This window comes from Schistocerca americana, chromosome 7 (genome assembly GCF_021461395.2).
Source record: "Schistocerca americana isolate TAMUIC-IGC-003095 chromosome 7, iqSchAmer2.1, whole genome shotgun sequence".
Lineage (NCBI taxonomy): Eukaryota > Metazoa > Arthropoda > Insecta > Orthoptera > Acrididae > Schistocerca > Schistocerca americana.
Window position 1 is genome coordinate 556,902,609 of NC_060125.1, and position 21,833 is coordinate 556,924,441.

Consider the following 21,833-nt stretch of genomic DNA (forward strand, 5'->3'; position numbering starts at 1 on the left):
AAAACGGCAGGGGAAGCTGAACAATCAGGTGCATCATGTCAGCCCGACTAACAGCGGATGACGATGGAGTGTTGATGGTACAAACTGAAAAAGTAAAAGCAGAAAGAGTAATACGGACAGCTGTTGCTTGGAGTGGGGTGGTCAATGGGATGGGATGGTAATAGACATCGTCCCGAACGAGCAACATGACCCCACCATGAGCTGGGATACCGTCCACAGGGGGGAGGTCATACCGCTCCGAGGTATAGTGGGGAAAGGCAATAAGGTCAGTCGGGCGCAACTTGCTTTCCTGGAGACCAAGGACGAGCAGACAGTGCAGGCGGAGGAGCAGTTTTAATTCCTCCCGATTAGATCGAATACCTCTTATGTTCCAATGTAACAAGGCCATCGCTAGTCAAAAAAAAGGGGGAACGAGACGGGGGAAGAGCTGGTCACCTCGACGGCCGCGAAGGGCCAGGTTTCGAGAGAACAACGCTACATCCGGCGGGAGGCGGATCCTGTTCCATCGAGTCGTCGCCAGCTGCGGCCGCTGTCCCTGGTTGTGTAGGAGGGGCAGCATCATTTACCGACGAGAGGCCAGCTGAGCGCCTGGCAGCAAAGCGTCCCGGCGAAACTGAGGATGGCCGGGAGCAGCGACTCACGGATGGAGCGTCAGACGAAACGCGCCGGGGTGGAGAGGGGGATAGAGACTACTTCTTGGAGGCCTTCTTGGAAGTCCTAGGAGGCACAAGGATGGTGGTCTGGACCCGAAGAAGGTCCTCACGCGCGGGACCCGTTTTGGAACGCCGGACCTCGGAAGCTGGGGTCCGGAACGTTTCCCCAATGGACGCCTGAGAAGAGGATCACTTCTCAGGCGGCGAGGGGGGGGGGGGGGGGAGGGGCCTGGGGCAGAGGGGGCGGGGGCCACAGGGGAGGAGGATTTGGAAGGGAGGAATTTGGGAGGCGGAGGCAGAGACCCCGGATGGGGGAGGAGGTGGAGGGGGGACAGGATAGGGGTGAGGATACCGCGGAAGGAGTGGACACAACTGAGGCAAACGAAGTGGTCAACGGCACAGGATGGAGGTGGTCATACTTCTTCCTGGCCTCAGAATAAGAGACGATCCAAAGTTTTGAGTTCTTGTACCTTCTTCTCCTTCTGATATGCGGGGCAATCGGAGGATCTACGCGAGTGGATGCCAGGACAATTAACGCACCGAGGTGGTGGGGTGCATGTATGTTCCTCACGAAGAGGACGTCCACAATCGCCACAAAGGGGCTCAGCCTCACACCGTGACAATATGTGCCCAAAGCGCAAACACCGAAAACAGCGCATAGGGGGCGGGACGTAAGGTCGCACGTCGCACCGGTAGCACATCACCTTTACCTTCTCCGGGAGAACGTCCCCCTCGAAGGCGAGGATAAAGGCCCCGGTGTCGATGCGACGGTCTTTGGGGCCGCGCTGGACTCGCCGGACGAAATGCACGCCTCGGCGCTCCAGGTTGGCCTGAGCTCCTCATCAGATTGCAGCAGGAGGTCCCGATGAAAAATAGCCCCCTGCGTCCTATTTAGTGCCAAAAGCGGGACAATGGACACTGGGATGTCCCCTAGGCGGTCGCACGCCTGGAGCGCCGCCGACTGTGTGGCGGAGGTGGTATTTATAAGAACGGACCCTGAACGCATCTTACTGAGAGCCTCGATTTCCCCGAAGATGTCCTCAATGTGCTGAACAAAGAACATGGGCTTGGAGGTGGCGAACGTCCCCCCATTGGTTCGAGAACAGACCAAATAGCGGGGGAAGTACTTCGCCCCAAGCCGGCGGGCTTGTCCCTCCTCCCAGGGAGTGGCCAAGGGGGAAAGGGCAGGAGAACCACAACTAGAGACAGTACCTTTCCTTTTGAAAGACTCTGCCGCAGAGCGACCTGATACGTGTTGACGTTTCATCTGCGAAACGTCCGCTCCGATACCACCCACTCCGACCAGGGGCTCTCCCCACGGGCGCCACCCAGCCTCAGCAAGAGCCACCTGGCAGGATGACCGTTGCCGGGAGTCCTGATGCCCCAAGGAGACGGGCATCTACTCCTTGGCTGACGTGGGGAGGGTGCAGCTCAGGTATCGGCAGTACGATCCCTGTGTTGACAGGGGGCTACAACCTAGAGGGTACATGACGACCCCACCACAACGGGTTGGCTACCGTGCTGGATTTCTGGTGCCATGGAAAGTCCATGATCGTAGGTGCAGATGGGGACTCACTATGGGCGTAACTTGTACAACCCATCAGGCGTTTAGGCCCAATTTGAGGGATAGTGGGTATGGTTACAACGCCGGTACAATGCTGAGTGCCAAGGTCTTAGTGCACTGAGGACCAGTGGTACACCACGTAAGGCGTCCTTCCCCAAAAGGCTCGTACTTCTGTAGAATTTTGAAAAATGGAGGTCAAACCCCAAGGGGGACCATCACATGGAAGGCCGAAACGGTTGAAACTCCTTTTAGTCTCCTCTTACGACAGGCAGGAATACCTCGCGCCTATTCTTACCCCGGACCCGCAGGGGGAGCAGAGGAAATGATTCACATTAGGGATAATGCGTAATGGTCTACTGCAACAGTGTTAGATACATTTACTGGCCATGCTGTACAAAGACAACCACATCTCAGAATGACATTAAACTTTAACAGCATATTATTCACACAGGGAAACTGTGCTTGGCAGGGGCAGTGGGAACTTGACCAATACATGGTAATGTAAGCAGCTGGATATGCACACCAACAGATAGGCAGCACACAGCTGTTCCTCAGTTTGCATCCCAGATGTCTACTTGACTGATTGTATGAAGGATCACATGCTACCGGCAACGCTCTTAAAAGAATGGTGACTGTGTGCCACTAACCCTGCAAAAAATTCCAACACTCAAGGGTATGACAGAAAGAGGCATTGACTTTAGTCTGAGGGTCTGAAGAAAATTATCACAAAAAACTGAGAGAATGTTTTTTTGAAGTGCTATGTGGAAAAGGGAGGAAAGCAATTGATCTGATATCTGGCGAAGATGTAGCCAGAGAACTGCAGAAACAGACAAGTGGTGCAAACGTGCTGTACACAGGTAATTGCCGAAACACTGGACATGCCTGTGAGCAAGATGCATAAAATCCTACAGAACTTCCTGCACTGCTATCCGTACAGAATCACTCCTGTTCAGGAGTTGCTTCGTGCTGACCTTCCACCAAAACAAGTGGTCGCTCTGGAAGCATTGTACATTTTACTCTAAAAAAACAGACAGGAGGAATATCTATTGAATTACAACCATTCGAGACAGCGTACTGTGCACACAGTCACAACAGTTCAGAAGAGTTGCCAGCTTGATGGGGCACTACTGATTAACAGCCCATACATCCCCAACACAGTGCTGCCATATTTCTATCCAGAGGATTCGCCTGCACAGTATACAGTTTAAAGCAGTACTTGGAAGAAAAAAAAAAAAAAAAAGTGGTTTAATGATAACCTCCAGCAGTTTCATAAATTCCCCATTTTTGTACAAAAGAGATAATAGTACACTAAATCAAGTGAACCTACAGATTTAGTGGACTATTACACAGCAATAATTTTCATTTACCAAGATTTGGAACAGATGATATTACCATTACAGAAAGTAGAGAGAGAGAGAGAGAGAGAGAGAGGAGTGGTCCTCACCTGTATAGTGACATGCCCAGGCACAGCAGCAGGGGGTCCTGGGGGTGCAGAGCCAGACCCACCCCCACCGCCCCCAAGATTACTCTTGCGCGAAGCACGAATCTGCGAGAAGTGTTCTGCTGCAGACAGGATCTCCCTCTTTGCTTTGGCCACGTCCTCCTTGCGGCCAGTCACAACAAACACCGGTTCTTCGCCCCTCACAGGTGTCTTGATGTAAGTGTTCGTCTTGGCCCGCAGCGCCTTGATCTTGCACCCTGCACATACAGAACAACACAATCCTTCAAGCATCAGCTCTAACAACTTCCTACTAAAATTGATATCGCTAAATATATCTACAGAATATTCGGAAGTGTCACCTAAATATGGCCAAGTGTACAAAACTGCTGAGAAGAAATTTTTTACCTTTACTTTTGATATGTATATGTGGAACCATGCACTCAGCATGTTTCAAGTAATATTCATACTTAGTTCATAATAAGCATAATGTTTTAAGACTCAGCTGATAGGACATTTCATTTCAGGTAACTGCCAATAAGGTACATTAAGGCTATGCCAAACATCTTCAATTCACCATCTTTAAATACAAATCTTCTAGTTTATATGTTCACAAAATGCACTAAGGTGACGAGACTCACGGGACAGCAATACGCACATATGCAGGTGGCAGTAGTACTATGCACACATGGTATAACAGCAGTGCCCTCCAACACTGTTATGGCTGCACGATAGGAATTAGCAGACTTTTAATGCGGAATGGTGGTCGGAGGTAGATACATTTGACATTACATTTTGGAAATCATTAGAGAATTCAATATTCTGAGATCCACAGCGTAGTGCGCCGAGACTACCAAATTTCAGGAATTAGTAATGGCCAACAGTCTTCACGTAACAGAGCACTGGCATTAGCCTAGATTTGTCGGTGGTAAGACACGCAACATTACATGAAATAACAGCAGAAATCAATTTTGGGAAATGTTATGAACGTAACCACGACTGCAGTTGAATCCTACATGGAAAACTGTGGCCCGGCATACGAGTCCCAACATCAATTGGCAAGAGCTCGAAGTAGGGCTCAAGTGTGGTGTAGATCCCACGAGACGATGATCCAAGTTGTCAACAAGCCACTGTGAAGCTGATGGTGGCTCCATAATGGTTTGGTCCGTGTTTACACGGAATCTACTGAGTCCAACTGAACCAATCACTGACTAGAAATGGTTATGTTCAGGTAGTAGGAGACCTTTCTCAGCCATTCGTGGACTTCATGTTCTCAAACAAAGATGGAATTTTTATGGATGACAATTCACCATTTCACTGGGACCCAGCTGTTCATCAATGGTTTAAAGACCATGCTGGACAATTGGAGTGAACGGTTTGGCCACCCTGATCACCTGACGTGAACACCACTGAACATTTATGGGACGTAATCTAGAGGTCAGTTTGTGTAAAAAATACTGCACTGGCCACACTCACAATTACAGACGGCTGCAAAGGCAGAATGGCTCTATATTTCTGAAGGGGACTTCCAACACCTTGTTGAGACCATGCCACGTCAAGTTGCTACACTATGTCGGGCAAAAGGAGATCCAACAGTATTCAGAGGTACCCCATTACTTGTCACCTCAGGGTATAATCCATGATGTTGACAGACGTTAAGTAAGTATCATACGGTGAATGATTCAAAGATGTTTGTTGAGGGCAACTGCAAACAGACTGCTGACATATTACTCTCAAGACACTGGAATGCAGTATTTGCCTTGCTAACCGCAGATGTTGGATGAACACTTCATTTACTTTTCACGCATCTGTCAATAACGTACTCAAGTGAACGGAACTCTGTATATAGTTGAGAACTAGCTGTGAAGCATGTAAATATGAACGAGCGATAGATGTTGCATGAAACAAGACAATTGCTTCAGGATTAGCACATTAGATAATGCTCCAACAAGACAAAAATCAGTATGATAAAACGGATCTTACATTGTTTCTGAGAACAATCTTTCTATCAGTAACACATTAATTTTCCTTAGGCAAAATAAACTATTTTATTGATGCCTCGAGTGCTGAAGTTTGGGTAGTTCTCTGTATTTGCCAAAATAAATGCATTTTTGGAATGTATTCTAGATGGCCAGAATTACACTTCGTAATGAGCACACAACGTAATTGCAATGTACCTCAAACTACTTTGGGTATGGCACAGTGTACCTAGTCTTCAATGCAGAAAATTATATATAATACGGAAAGTCGCCCACACCTGCTGCCAATAACAAATGCAACACAGGTACTCAGTCTAAAGGCAAAACCCGCGAACGACCAGAAATTGAGCATAGTAAAGACAGAAACGGGAAGTTCCTCCACTAATGAGTTTATGACCTTTAACGCTCAGGACAGCACCAAAATCTATCCCTCTGTTTGAAATAAATGCACTACCTTCAAATTTTTCGTTACTGATTTTATGGTGTTGCACAGATATTCAAAGTGCTGGTGTCGGATTTTAATAATATAGTCAAAGCAAAACGGAGCATGCAAATCTGACTGAAGCCACATTTTCCACATTGTACAACACTTGTACATCCAAGCAATGCGGTATCAAATGCTGCACTAACTGAATTTTCAAAGATGACATTGCCACACCAATGTCATAACCTATCTTCAAAAGAGCATCGTACTTCAGTGGTGTGTTCGTATTATTCGTTTGAACTTTGCTTTGAACCTTTGATTGTAATGCCACACCTGCACTTTAAAGACTGAATGGTTATACCACACAACCACGTTAGTAGAAAAAATTTTGTTTAGATTAATTTGAAGCAGGAGGAAATATAGGGAGTACAAACAGCATCGAAATGTGTGTTTTGGTCCTATTATATCGATATTTTGTTTCTCTGCGTTACTCGTGTCCCTATCAGACCTTGAATTATATATAACTGTTTTTTAGGAGGGTGGTTTGGGAAGTTCTTGAAACCACCACGAGAGGTCAGCGCTAACGCCACAAGTTGTTCAAGTGATATTCATTGGACTGTAGCCTGTAAACACGTGCCATGTCAGTACTCTTCGAAAAGAGCTGGCGGTGACGTGGCTCTTTTGTTCCCGCTTAATGATTTGCGAAGACTGAAAAAAAAATAAAGATTCGACCAGTGATTACGTACGTCCTAAAGAAAGGTATGAAAGTAAAAGACATTCATGCCGATTTCCAGAACACACTGGGGGACTCTGTTCCTCCATATTAAACTGTTGCCAAGGGGACAAATGAATTTAAATTTGGTCGGAAGGGGTTAGATGATCCGCGCGGTGGTCGGCCAAGATCCGTCACCACTCCAGAAATCAATGCAAAAGTGCACAAAACGGTCATGGAGGATCACCGATTGAAAGTGCGTGAAATTGCTCACATTTGCCACATGTCATCTGAAAGGGTATATGACATTTTAACTGAACAATTAGAAATGAAAAAAAAAAAAATGATCTGCAAGACGGGAGCCGCTACTCTTGACGCTCGATCAAAATCGCATGTGTCGTCGCCATGGCAAAATTACACGATCTAAGGTATGAACTGTTGGCACACCCGCCTTATTCACCTGATATGTCTCCGTCAGACTGCCCAAAACTGAAAATTTTTCTTGGTGGACGAAGATTCACTTCAAACGAGGAATTGATGGCCGGAGTTGACAACTATTTTGCAGGCCTGGAGTAAACTCTTTCTCGAGGTGGTATCAAGGCACTGCAACATCCTTGAACCAAGTGCATTAATCTACAACGAGACTACATTGAAAAATCAAGTTTCAGTGTTTGAAGTACTTTTTCCTATTCTGTTCTGAGAACTTTTCAAACCACCATCGTAATTTACTGGCCTCTGGCTTTAGCCATTTAGCCAGAGAAGTGAGTAACGACGGCCTTAGAGTTTGAATAGTTTATCATTCAGACGTGTACAGTGGTAGTGCGCAGTTTTTCATCTGAATGGGCCATACTACATTTTTCTGGGATGAAAGATTATTATCTTAGGGGTTTTTCCAAACAGGGTACAATATCAATTGTTAAACCTCTTCTGAGCCGGCCGGAGTGGCAAAGCGGTTCTAGGCGCTACAGTCTGGAACCGCGCGACCGCTACGGTCGCAGGTTCGAATCCTGCCTCGGACATGTATGTGTGTGACGCCCTTAGGTTGGTTAGGTTTCAGTAGTTCTAAGTTCTAGGGTACTGATGACCTCAGAAGTTAAGTCCCATAGTGCTCAGAGCCATTTGAAACCTCTTCAGAAGGCAAGTGACGAACAATTACAGTCCATTTCATTACTGACATCTTTAAAAGTATTAGCGAGACTAATGTACTCGACATTTAGTCTCACGCGTAAGTAGAAATAACCTAGTATATCGAAGTTCAGGTTCCAGAAGGTTTGCTGGACTTAGAAAGCAGTTTCCACACTGACTCGTCAAATAGTACAAGCCTTCAATAATAATACATCGCCAGTTGATATTTTTGTTATCTTTGAAGGCATTTTTGACTCTGCAGGTCACGTTACTTCCTTGGAAAAACAACTTTTATGGAATATACGGCTTTACGAATAGGTAGTTTGAAACATACTTAACATAATACCTGAGGACGTAATAATTCAAACAAGGATGGCAGATCAGAAAATTTTAGTGACTGGGAAGAAATCGCAAGAGGCGTCTAAAAAGGTTCAATTTTGTGCTAACTCCCCCTTTCAGCAAGTAGAATTTGTACATTATGAACACTGGCGCTGAGGGCACGTTGAGTGGCGCAAATGCGAATATCCGTAGACTTAAGCCAGACTGTTGTCCTCTGGTGTATGGGAGAGGGGGGGGGGGGGGGAGAGGGGGGGGGAAGGATCTCTGAAATGGCAAAGCTGGTCAGCTGTTCGCGTGTCACTGCCGTGAGCATCTACGGGAAGTGGTTGAACAATGCTGAAACCACGAGCAGGCGACGACAAGTTGGGCATTCGCACCACATACGGGTCGGAGGCTTGCCCATTCTCTAAAACACGATAGGAGCTATCTGTGGCAGATATGACGACAAGACTAGCTTGGCGAAAATGGCGTTCCGCAGCAGAGGACTGCGATGTGTTCTCGTGTTGACTCAACAACATTATTACTGTGGGCACGGGATGGTCGAGATTGGACCGCGGTGTCGCCTGATTGGATGGATCCCGTTTACTGTTAAACCATGTCGATGGCCGCGTGCAGATACGCCGTCACCCAGACGAACGTCCTCAACAACGACGGCATCTCCCAGTAGAATAACTGTTCGTGTCAGAAAGCCACAGCCGCGCTACAATGGCTTGAGGAGTATGACAGTAGACTCACGTTGATGTCTTTGCCATCAGATTCCGTTTACATGAATCCGATGAAACCCAACTGGTACGCCATCGGACGCCATCTCCGCGCCCACAAACCGACCGCCCATAAATTGGGAGTGTGCGCATATGTCTGGAAACCGATCAAGTATTGTCGAATTCACGGCACGCACAATCGGAAGTAGGTGGTCATAATGTTTTGGCTCATCAGAGACAAAGCAAAAGAAGATATGGTAAATGACGTTTTCCGAAGAATTATAAAGTGGTTATCAGAAAATGGATTATCCATAATCTTTGAACAGGAATAATTATAGTGTGTTTTTCTAAGTCTTACCAACAATCGATGTAGCCCATGAGAAAGTCAGTGAGCTTCTCGAACAAGTTGAGCTACTTTTGCTCTTCGTGTTACCCGCTAATCTCGGAAACAAACGAATCGATTCTCCTGAAGCAGTTTCATATCTCCACTTAATAACGCCTTATGGAATAATTTTGTGGCGTTCGTCACTTAATGAAAAAAATTCGCATTGCACAAAAGCGAGTGTCAAGAATAAGGTGTGTTCGTCTACTGACGTCATGTAGGTACCCATTCAAGGAGCTAAGCATTTTAACTGCGCCGTCACAATACATATACGTGGTGGAATCCAAAATTTTCGGGGCTGGTGCTGCCATCTGCAAAGTAGGAGTAGTAAACCTTTGCATCTAGTTCGGTAGGTGGCGAGAGCTGCATATCTGATGAGTCAGATAGCGGAGTGCCATTCAGCTGGACCGCGTGTTGCGTGTTCACAGTGACTTCTGTAATACTCCGTGTTTAGTGTGTGACGATTTTACGATGGAAACAGAACAGCGGGTGTGTATCAAATTCTGTGCGAAATGCTACGGAGACCCTTGCATTGATTCGACAAGTGTTTGGGGGACACAGCATGAGCCGTACGCGTGTTTTGAGTGGCATGCTCGGTTCAGGGCCGGCCGTACAGACTTCGAAGATGATGCTCACACTGGAAGGCCCGTTAGCCGCACAACGCCAGACATTGGTGCCAAACTTCAGTAATTGGTTCTTGCAGATCGACGTCGAACCATTCCAGACCTTGCGGATGAAATGTGTATTGGTTATGGGACATATCAATGAATGTTGACTGATGAATTGGGCATGCATCGTGTTGCCGCAAAATTTGTGCCAAGGATCTTGACTGGCGATCAGAAGGCACAGCGTAGTGTGCACGGACCTTCGTCAGACCACATCTGATCCAACATTCTTGTCACGGGGTACCACCGGCGACGAGAGCTGGATTTACGGTTATGACCCAGAGACAAAGCAACAATCGTCCCAGTGGAGAGCCTGGGCTGTCCAAGACCCAAAGAGGCGAGACAGCGAAGAGCAAAGTGAAGAGCAAAGTGAAGAGCAAAGTGAAGAGCAAAGTGAAGAGCAAAGTGAAGAGCAAAGTGAAGAGCAAAGTGAAGAGCAAAGTGAAGAGCAAAGTGAAGAGCAAAGTGAAGAGCAAAGTGAAGAGCAAAGTGAAGAGCAAAGTGAAGAGCAAAGTGAAGAGCAAAGTGAAGAGCAAAGTGAAGAGCAAAGTGAAGAGCAAAGTGAAGAGCAAAGTGAAGAGCAAAGTGAAGAGCAAAGTGAAGAGCAAAGTGAAGAGCAAAGTGAAGAGCAAAGTGAAGAGCAAAGTGAAGAGCAAAGTGAAGAGCAAAGTGAAGAGCAAAGTGAAGAGCAAAGTGAAGAGCAAAGTGAAGAGCAAAGTGAAGAGCAAAGTGAAGAGCAAAGTGAAGAGCAAAGTGAAGAGCAAAGTGAAGAGCAAAGTGAAGAGCAAAGTGAAGAGCAAAGTGAAGAGCAAAGTGAAGAGCAAAGTGAAGAGCAAAGTGAAGAGCAAAGTGAAGAGCAAAGTGAAGAGCAAAGTGAAGAGCAAAGTGAAGAGCAAAGTGAAGAGCACGATCATCGTTTTCTTTCATACCAAGGGAATTGTGCACAAAGAATTTGTCCCACCCAACCGAACAGTGAATTCCGCGTACTACTGTGACGTTTTGCGACGGCTCCGTGAAAACTTGCGGCGACGAAGGCCCCAACTTTCGCGTCAAGGGAACTGGCTGCTGCATCACAACGCGCTCCGTCCTTGCTCGTCAGGACCATTTTGTCAAAAATGGCGGTTGTACCCCACCCACCGTACTCGCCCGATTTGGCGCCTTGCGACTTCGCGTTATTCCCAAATTGAAACTTAAGTTGAATGGCCGTCGGTTCGACACTCGAGAGAGGATTCAAGAAGCAACGCTGGCAGTGATAACCCTCAAAGAAATGGACTTCCAGAAAACGTTTGACAAGTGGCAGAAGTGCTGCTGGGACCGGTGTGTACGTGCGGATGGAAACTACTTCAAGTGTGATGTGACCATTAGTCCAAAGATAAGATTTTCAACAGATGGTAGCACCAATCCCGAAAATTATGGATAGCACCTCGTATTCGCTATTGAAATTCGTCACAAATGACGCATCACAGTTTTAAAATAAGTTATTCCATACCTATATCATTAGCGGAAGGAAATTACTTTTATTAAAGCTGTCACTCCCTCAAAGGAATTCAATATACGGCACAAAAATCTTCAATCGTTTGCCCAATAATATAAAATGTCTCACAGGTAGCAAAGCAGTTTTGAATCTGACCTAAAAATCGTCTGTCCTGGACAACAGTGAAGTCAGTAGCCAATACAATGGAGGGGGGGCTAAATAACTGTTCATTAATGTTAACGCAAATCATGAATACGTACCCTCGTCTTCGTCCGACATTTCGATAAAAGGGTCATCTACGGAACATGTAACAGAATGATGTTAAAGGAAAGGGGGGGGGGGGGGAGGAGGAGGAGAGTACTACTAGTAGAGGGGGGGGGGCGGCGAAGGAGACCTTAACATGATTTAACCACACAGCCCCCTCCCCTTTTGCTCTTCGAACCAAATCATGGAACCACACCTGTCTATGAGCCTGGGTTATGGACGCGACAGTGGAATTCAACTAACGTAAACTGAATTATACTGAAGAGCCAAAGAAACTGGTACGCCTGCCTAATATCGCTCAAGGCCCCCGGGAGCACAGACTTGCTGCAACACGACGTGGTATGGGCTGGACTAATGTCCAAAGTAGTACTGGAGGGAACAGACACCATGAATCCAGCAAGGCTGCCCATAAATCCGTAAATGTTCATTTCTGGGGGAGTTTGGTGGCCAGCGGAAGCGTTTAAACTCTGACAAGTGTTCCTGGAATCACTCTGGAGCAATTATTGACGTGTGTGTGTGGGGGGGGGGGGGGGAGGTGTCATTATCCTGGTGGAATTACTCAAGTCAGTCTGAATACACAATGGACATGAACGGATGCAAGTCATCAGACAAGATGCTAACGTACGTGTCACTAGAGTCTTTTCCAGACGTAACGGTGGTCCTTTATCACTCCAACTGCACACGCTCCACACCATTACAGTGCCTCCACCAGCTTTAACAGTCCCCTTTTGACCTGCAGGGAATACTGATTCATGAGGTTGTCTCCATACACGTACAGGTCCATCCGCTCGATACAATTTGAACCGAGACTACTCCGACTAGGCTACATGTTTCCAGTCATAGACAGCCCAATGTCAGTATTGAGAGCCCCGGGCGAGGTAAAGCTTTGTGTCGTGCAGTCACTAAGGGTACACGAGTGGGCATTCAGCTCCGAAAGCCCATATCGATGATTTTTCATTAAATGGTTCGCAGCTGACACTTTTTGATGGCCCAGCATTGAAATCTGCAGCAATTTGCGGGAGGTTTGCACTTCTGTCACATTGAATTGCAGCCGTCGTTGGTCCCGTTCTTGCAGGATCTTTTTCCAGCCTTAGCGATGTCTGAGATTTGGTGTTTTACCGGATTCCTGAAGAAATGGTTGTACGGGAAATCACTTCATCGCTGCCTCGGAGATGCTGTGTCGCATCGCTCGTGCGCCGACTAACTCCGTGTTCAAACTCACTCAAATCTTGATAACCTGCCATCGCAGATGCAGTAACCGATCTACCAATTGCGTCAGACACTTTGTCTTATATAGGCGTTGCCGACCGCAGCGCCGTATTCTGTCTGTTTACATATCTGTGTATTTGAATACGCATACCTATACCACTTTCTTTGGCGTTTCAGTGTGTACTAACCGGTGAAATCTGCACGTTTCACGGATGTATTTTCTGTCCTCTGTATTCATTTCATACTTCTTCCGGCTATTTATACTTGTATGCAACTTTTCGAGCGATTTGCGTAATCGACGGCCACAAGATGTGACCAAGGCACGACACGTTTTCGGAAACTGCTGGTAATGAACTCGAATAAGTGCCGCAGACACGTTCGAGCAACGAAGAGGTGGTGACGTCACAGCGCAGACGCGGGCACGAGGGAGAAAGGCGGCGGAGGCCAAGGAGGCGCTGCAGGCCGACGTCCTAGCGATGCCCTTCAGGACTCAGCAAACCACAACACAGCTCACCTTGGAGCGTGTCTTTCAACTCTGGCGCCATTCACATCTTTGTTCTCGCCTGGCGAGCGCTCCGCTGCCTCCGCCGTCTCTTCATCTGTATCTCTTAACGCCTTACGATGACGACATGCATATTTCGGGGGTATAGCACAAACAGAAAGATACTAATGTTTCGCTAACTTGTTAGTATTCGTGGCGTCTCTCTCTCTCTCTCTCTCTCTCTCTCTCTCTCTCTCTTTCTTTCTTTCTTTCTTTCTGAAGGTATTTCTCTGGAGTGAGCCTTTAAAGAAAGTGAAACACAGACCATAAGCAGTTCTGAGAACAACAGAATAGAAAATTTCGAAATGTGATTCAAATGGTTCAAATGGTTCTGAGCACTATGCGACTTAACTTCTGAGGTCATCAGTCGCCTAGAACTTTGAACTAATTAAACTTAACTAACGCAAGGACGTCACACACATCCATGCCCGAGGCAGGATTCGAACCTGCGACCGTAGCGGTCGCTCGGTTCCAGACTGTAGCGCCTAGAACCGCACGGCCACTACGGCCGGCTCGAAATGTGGTACTAGAGAAGAAAACCGAGGATTAGGTGGGTAAATTTAAGAGAACGACAACAGTAAAACCGGTTTCACGGTTTTCTTCAATAAACTAGAAATAGTATTATTTGCTTGTTACCACCATGTCTATGATCTGCAATCAGGTACCTTAAAAGGCCTCGCCAACGTTTGATCAAAACAGTCGTTTGTTCCCCGTTCACCGCAATGTGGAATTAACAGCTTCAGGCGGTGGCATCGCTACAGTTACCCGACGTCTGTAATGTATTTGTAAAAATACCTGCAAGTTTTAGCTGGTGTGTTCCTACGTGTTTTTAATAACCTTGCTTTGACGCGGGTGGGGGGTGAGGAAGAAGGCACAACGCACGCTATTAATCGTGTGCTGGTGGAGAGGTTGGTTATGCTGCAGACGATTTCAAATCCACACTCACTCAGAAGTACAGGTGTCCCAGTTTACTCTGCTGAGGCAGGCCGAGACATGCCAGTTATTTGTGAATGTTGTATTCAACCAAGCGCGTGCAATGCGACATCTTTAAGTGCAACTTGCAAGGTCGAGCTGTTCGATCAAAAATGGACTTCGTCCTTTCGCTGCAGATGCCAATGCTTCGCCGTGTGTCATCCATAGGTTGTGAATATGCAACAGTAGGCAAGTTGGAACGCATTGCAACCCCACGTCAAGAGCAATATCTGGCGGTATCTGTGATGCGGCGTGGTACTGATACTGCCTGAGTACCGCATCTCTGATGGGCTACTGGAACTGCTGCGTCCTATCAGACCATAATGGAGAGGCTACGAGGAAGGAAGGTTAGGACCCAGACTGTCCCTGTCCCTGCTGACGCGGCAACATCTCGCACTACTCTTTCAGGTTCTGCCGTTTCCGTATCAACCGACAGCTTTGTTACTGGGGAAACGAGTTATTCACAGAGTGGTCTACATTTTCTCTGACGCAAGATTATGGCAGTGTTCGTGTGTGGAGACGCAGTAGTCAGGGATGATGGGTCGAGTGGGTCTTTCCATTTCGTTTTGAACACGCGTCGAAAATTTCTTTTTACATAAACGATGTAGGATGTAATTTAATCAATTTGTGAAATGTAAAGGTATAATTCGGTAACAAATTCCCGGCCGGGAATCTAACCCAGGCCCAGTGCATGGGAGGCAAGCACGTTCCCATCCAGGTAAGCAGGCGGGCCTAGGTTGCAGTAGTGCTTGGAGATGAAGCTTGCACTGGATAAGAGTTGCGTGGAGAGCTGCATCCAACCAGTCTCTCGACTGAAGACCACAACAACCACCCAGTCGTCAGTAACTTCTCAGTGAATACACACACACACACACACACACACACACACACACACACACACACACACAAAGTTGTGTTCCCCTAATTCTTTTGAGCAGTTCATTTCCGTTCATCTTTCCAAAGCTACTGGTAATAACAAAACACGCTTCTCTGCAGTTCCGTGACTGAAGCGGTTTGCTGTGTACTCACGCTGACAGTTTCGTGCCCGCACGCACACAAATACGAGCGATGTAGCCAGCAGGCTTCTGCGAACGCGCGTGTGCTGTGGCCACGCCCTCTCGTCACTTGGAGGCGCACAATGATGCGACGCCGGGGCGTTTCCTGGATCGAGGCGCGGCTATCTTTGGAATGCCGCGGCTCAGACAGATGGCTGTCTCGAGGGCTCTGCCGCCGCCCACAGAAAGGTCGGATTTATTCTCGGCACCGCACCTACACCACGCACTAACGCACGGCGCTAACATGGTACGCAGCCACTGTCGCGGCAGTAAAGTTTTCCACGCGTGCCCAAAACTTGTCCAAAATCGGAAAATATGGAACGGAATGCCACCGATAACTCTGTGTAAATGTCCGTCAATATTACAAGTTGAGCGCTCGGCACATGAAAGGAATTCTAGGGGGAGCGAAATAGTGCCTGCGACCACAGACTTACCACTATTCACTCACGCAAGAAGGCATCCACCTAACTACGTTATGGTTGGTTGGGGTTGAAGGGACCAAATAGAAAGGTCATCAGTCCCTTGTTTCAAATGTGGTCCATTCCGATAGTGTATCATCTCAGGAAAGTCTGAACGATAAAAGGGAAAAGGCCAAAAAATGTAAAAGGGAAACTACGTTATGGAGTCACGTACTACTGTAGAGCGAATGGTTCAGCAGAAACTGTAAATCGAAACCGGTTCAAGTAACACCATCTACTGGTAGAGCTGTCAGCTTCCCAATGTGCAGCAAGCACGGAAAAGTCGCGACCCGTTATAGTTAGCCAAGCATCTGAATTTTGAATTGATTCGTAAATCACGTTAGGCTTTAATATAAAATGTGACCTACGTATCTGGTTTTTCTCATAGCAATTTGGCCTGCAGACATCGTCAGCTCGTTCGACTCACGCCATGTAACCAAACTACAGCGATCTGGTAGAGGCTAACAGGACTAGACATTTCGTGGACATGTACATTTATGAACTATTGCCGGCCGGTGTGGCCGTGCGGTTCTAAGCGCTTCAGTTTGAAATCGCGTGACCGCTACGGTCGCACGTTCTAATCCTGCCTCGGGCATGGATGTGTGTGATGTCCTCGAGGTTAGTTAGGTTTAAGTAGTTCTAAGTTTTAGGGGACTGATGACCTCAGACAAAGTCCCATAATACTCAGAGCCATTTGAACCATTTTTTGAACTATTACTCCGATTGGAAATGTAAATCTACCTCAGTACAATTAAATCAGGAGTTGAATTAGGAAATAGCTCGATGAAAATAGACTGATTCTGTTAGACTGGAAAGGAAAGCTTTCCTGAAAGAATTTTAACAGCGAATAAATTGCACGTGTTAGGAAGTCTCTCTATTTTAAGTGGAGCCTATATCGTCCAAGTCTCAGTTCTCTATAGGTGAACAGATTGAACAGCAAAAGCAGAAAAATTTTCGGGGGAAAAAAAGTTTTTGGGCGGCACAGAAGGCAGCAATGAATCAGTCGTGAATTTGGGGTGCTAAAATTGCGGAAGGAGAGCACGGCTTTAATGAAGTAAACTGGTAGCAGTAGTTACGTCGAAATGGAGAGGCTTGCTCATGCCGAGATGGACAAGCGCACAGAGTTGAAATGCAATATCAGAAATCATTCGATCTCTAATGCTGAACAGTTAATAGTTATTAGGAATGGAATCCGTTAGACATTGAATCAATTCGATCTATTCCAGGCTTCCGTTACCGCAATGATTTTCCCTAAATTGTGCCGTATTTTAACTTGCCCACCAACCTCTCTGACGGCCGAACATTTTTATTACTACTGGACAGAGAACGGTGGGTCGTGTACTGATTATCGCTTTCAAGTTACGAAGTAGATGTGGGTACACAGTTTTCCTACCTCATACACTCCGTCTTCAGGCCACGTGTGGCCTACCGGAACCATCCGACCGCCGTGTCATCCTCAGTGGAGGATGCGGATAGGAGGGGCGTGGGGTCAGCACACCGCTCTCCCGGTCGTAAGATGGTATTCTTGACCGAAGCCGCTACTATTCGGTCGAGTAGCTCCTCAATTGGCATCACGAGGCTGAGTGCACCCCGAAAAATGGCAACAGCGCATGGCGACCTGGATGGTCACCCATCCAAGTGCCGACCACGCCCGACAGCGCTTAACTTCGGTGATCTCACGGGAACCGGTGTATCCACTGCGGCAAGGCCGTTGCCTTTCCTACCTCACACAATTCAACTAAATTTTAACCAAAGCAGGATCTTGTTCTTATTTATACACTGACGTATCGCCGAAGATGTGGCTCTAACGCAATGAACAAAGTGAGATCATAAATATGTACGATAGAGCTTAAGCCGTCTCAATATGTAAATTGAAGGTGGATAGGAAAGCTATCACTAGTGTCAGCTACATCGGCACATTACGCAGAATTGGTGGCGACGAGAGAAATCTGTAACGGACCGGGATTGGAATCCGGGATCGACCGCTTACTAGGCAGGAGCGGGAACAACTGCACGGACCACCTCGGCTGGCCTCACGGCCGATCCAAACTCTCATCGAGCGCCACCTGACCGCAGCCGTCTTTCTCCTCATGATGGATCATTGGTAAGCACGGTAGTCTTCTAATGAGAATACTGACAGTCTTAACAACTTTTTATATAATGTATGAATACAATAAATTACGTCACTTGTATAAAACAGTGTGTCAGTCATTAAGATCAGTTTGGATTCCGTAGAAATGTCTGAACCCGTGAGGCAATACTGACCTTACGACTTATCTTAGAAGAAAGATTAAGGAAAGGCAAACCTACGATTCTAGAATTTGTAGACTTGGAGAAAGCTTTTGACAATGTTGACTGGAATACTCTCTTTCAAATTCTAAAGGTGGCAGGGGTAAAATACAGGGAGCGAAAGGCTATTTACGATTTGTACAGAAACCAGATGGCAGTCGAGGGACATCAAAGGGAAGCAGTGGTTGGGAAGGGAGTGAGACAGGGTTGTAGCCACTCCCCGATGTTATTCAATCTCTATATTGAGCAAGCAATAAAGGAAACAAAAGAAAAGTTCGGAGTAGGTATTAAAATCCATGGAGATGAAACAAACTACGAGGTTCGTCGATGACATTTTAATTCTGTCAGAGACGGCAAAGGACCTGAAAGAGCAGTTGAACGGAATGAACAGTGTCTTGAAAGGAGGATATAAGATGAACATCAACAAAAGCAAAACTAGGATAATGGAATGTAGTCGAATCAAGTCGGGTGATGCTGAGGGAATTAGATTAGGAAATGAGACACTTAAAGTAGTTGCTATTTGGGGAGCAAAATAACTGATCGACGAAAAACGTCTTTGCTTTAATGACTTCCATCCCAACTCGCTTATCATATCTGCCACACTCTCTCCCCTATTACGTGATAATACAAAACGAGCTGACCTTTTTTGCACCCTTTCGATGTCCTCCGTCAATCCCACCTGGTAAGGATCCCACACCGCGCAGCAATATTCTAACAGAGGACGAACGAGTGTAGCGTAAGCTGTCTCTTTAGTGGACTTGTTGCATCTTCTAAGTGTCCTGCCAATGAAACGTTACCTTTGGCTCGCCTTCCCCCACAATATTATCTATGTGGTCTTTCCAAATGAACTTGTTCGTAATTTTTACACCAAGGTACTTAGTTGAATTGACAGCCTTGAGAATTGTACTGTTTATCGAATAATCTAATTCCAACGTATTTCTTTTGGAACTCTTATGGATCACCTCACTTTTCGTTATTTAGCGTGAACTGCCATCTGCCACACTATATAGCAATCTTTTCTAAATCGCTTTGCAAGTGGTACTGGTCTTCGGATGACCTTACTAAACGGTAAATTACAGCATCTGCGAACAACTTAAGAGAACTACTCAGATTGTCACCCAGGTCATTTACATAGCTCAGGAACAGCAGAGGTCCCAGGACGCTTCCCTGGGGAACAGCCGATATCACTTCAGTTTTACTCTATGGAGGGCAGCGTGGAGGGTAAAAATCGCAGAGGAAGACCAAGAGATGAATACACAAAGCAGATTCAGGAAGATGTAGGCTGCAGTAGGTACTGGGAGATGAAGCTTGCACAGGATAGAGTAGCATGGAGAGCTGCATCGAACCAGTCTCAGGACTGAAGACCACAACAACAACCTAGTTATGCGGCCGTTTAAAAGATAAGAACTAGAGGCGTCCCTGAATCCAGGTGTTCATTTTTGATACTCGTGGTTCCATCCCAGTAGTTTCTACACTACTATTGCCGTGTGCAGCTTCCTTCGTCCCCGGCAGTGAGAAACGACACGGCGCCTCCTAAGAGTTTCACCGTAGTTCAGTTTTTACACCTGCAGTTGCAGCCGGCCTGTCTGCGGCGCGGCTTCGCTCCGGGCGCCGGTCGGTGGTCTCGCGCTGGTGACGTCGGGGCCGGAAGCGAACCCACGTGAGGCGGCGCGCCGGCGCGTTCAACGGCCGGCCTGGGCGAACGCACTCTGCCCGGCGGGGGCACAGCATACGCCCCCGAAGTCTCCACACCTGATGCGGCGGCATACAGGCAATGAAGCGGTGGATACCTAACGTCCGATCGAGAAAAATGTTTTGTGGACCGAGAAAACTGAGAAACTTCTCTACGCATTTACTAAGATACGTATCTGTTCTGTCGGACATGTCTGAAAGGACAGATACCATCGGTGACCAAGCAGCTCGTTAGAATGAAACTACAATGAAATGAACACCCTTAGCTGCGTACAGGCGTTGGCATACGTCAACGGGGCAGATGAAAATGTGTGCCCCGACTGGGACTCGAACCCGGGATCTCCTGCTTACATGGCAGACGCTGTATCCATGTGAGCCACCGAGGACACAGAGGATAGCGCGGCTGCAGGGATTTATCTCTGGCACGCCTCCCACGAAACCCACATTCTCAACGTACCGTCCCGCACTATATTCGTAGTGTCCCCGCACATTATACTCATTACTCGCAGCGCGTTGCAGATTCCCGTAAGAGTTCGGGCACTGTTCGTGCATTCGCACAGAAGAAGAATATGGTGGAGTGGCCGGTGAGCCTTAACTATGTATTTACTAACAAGGGAACCTCCCCATCGCACCCCCCTCAGATTTAGTTATAAGTTGGTACAGTGGATAGGCCTTGAACACAGATCAATCGAGAAAACAGGAAGAAGTTGTGTGGAACTATGAAAAAAAAATAAGCAAAATATAGAAACTGAATAGTCCATGCGCAAGAGAGGAGAGTGTGAGCTCAAGAGCGTCGTGGTCCCGTGGTTAGCGTGCGCAGATGCAGAACGGGGGGTTCTTGGTTCGAGTCTTCCCTTGGGTGAATAGTTGAACTTTTTATTTTCAGACAATTATTATCTGTCCATTCGTCCGCTCTATTTGCTGGATTCATATTGCCCACGGAATACATCTCACGTATTTAATGCACTCTCGTCGAAAGTAGCGAACAGTCAACTGCCAGCCAGGGAGCCTCGTTAGCAGGAATAATCTCTTCCGTGCGCTGTAGTCGACTGACGTCGTGTGTTTCGATGTTTGTTTAGGCGTAGCGTCCCCATACTACGGCGCAGTTACCTCGCATCGGACGGACAGAATAATTGTCTGAAAATAAAAAAATTAAAATATTTCACTGGAGGGCAGACTTGAACCAAGGACCTTTCATACCGCAGCTGCTCACGCTATCCACGAGACCACAGCGCTCCCGAGCCCACACTATCCTTGATGTTGCTTATCTTGAGCATAAACTACTCAGTTTGTATATTTTGATTTTTTTTCATAGTTCCACACAACTCCTCCTGTTTTCTCGATTGATCTGTGTTCAGTTCTTCAAGGCCTATCCACTGTGCCAAGTTATAACTAAATCTGAGTTCGGGGGGGGGGGGGGGGGGGGGGGGGGGTGCGATGGGGAGGTTTCCCTGTAGGATATGTAGTGCGGGACAGTACGTTGAGAATGTGGGTTTCGCGGGAGGCGTGCCAGAGATAAATCCCTGCAGCCGTGCTATCCTCTGTGTCCTCGGTGGCTCAGATGGATAGAGCGTCTGCCTTCTAAGCAGGAGATCCCGGGTTCGAGTGCCGGTCGGAGCACACATTTCCATCTGTCCCCGTTGATGTATATCAACGCCTGTAAGCAGCTAAGGGTGTTCATTTCATTGTAACTTCTCTACGTGTAACAAGGTAATTGGTTCCTAGGACACGCCCCCACGTCCAGAATTGCTGCAGAGTGGCTCCAGGAACGCTCTTCTGAGTTTAAACACTTCCGCTGGCCACCAAACTCCCCTGACACGAACGTCATTGAGCGTATCTGGGATGCCTTGCAACGTGCTGTTCAGAGGAGATATCCACCCCCTCGTACTCTCCGCAG

At 47.2% G+C, this 21,833-nt stretch overlaps 1 protein-coding gene and 1 pseudogene across 1 annotated transcript in view; both read right to left on the minus strand.

The window, feature by feature from the left end:
- The window catches only part of LOC124622023 (RNA-binding protein MEX3B), a 143,533-nt gene that overhangs the window by 12,121 nt on the left and 109,579 nt on the right, over positions 1-21,833 (minus strand). Inside the window, exon 2 of the mRNA XM_047147576.1 lies at positions 3,662-3,915. Within this exon, the coding sequence (XP_047003532.1) occupies positions 3,662-3,915 (254 nt within the window). The remainder of the gene's footprint in view (positions 1-3,661; positions 3,916-21,833) is intronic.
- LOC124623207 lies at positions 17,554-17,671 on the minus strand (annotated as a pseudogene).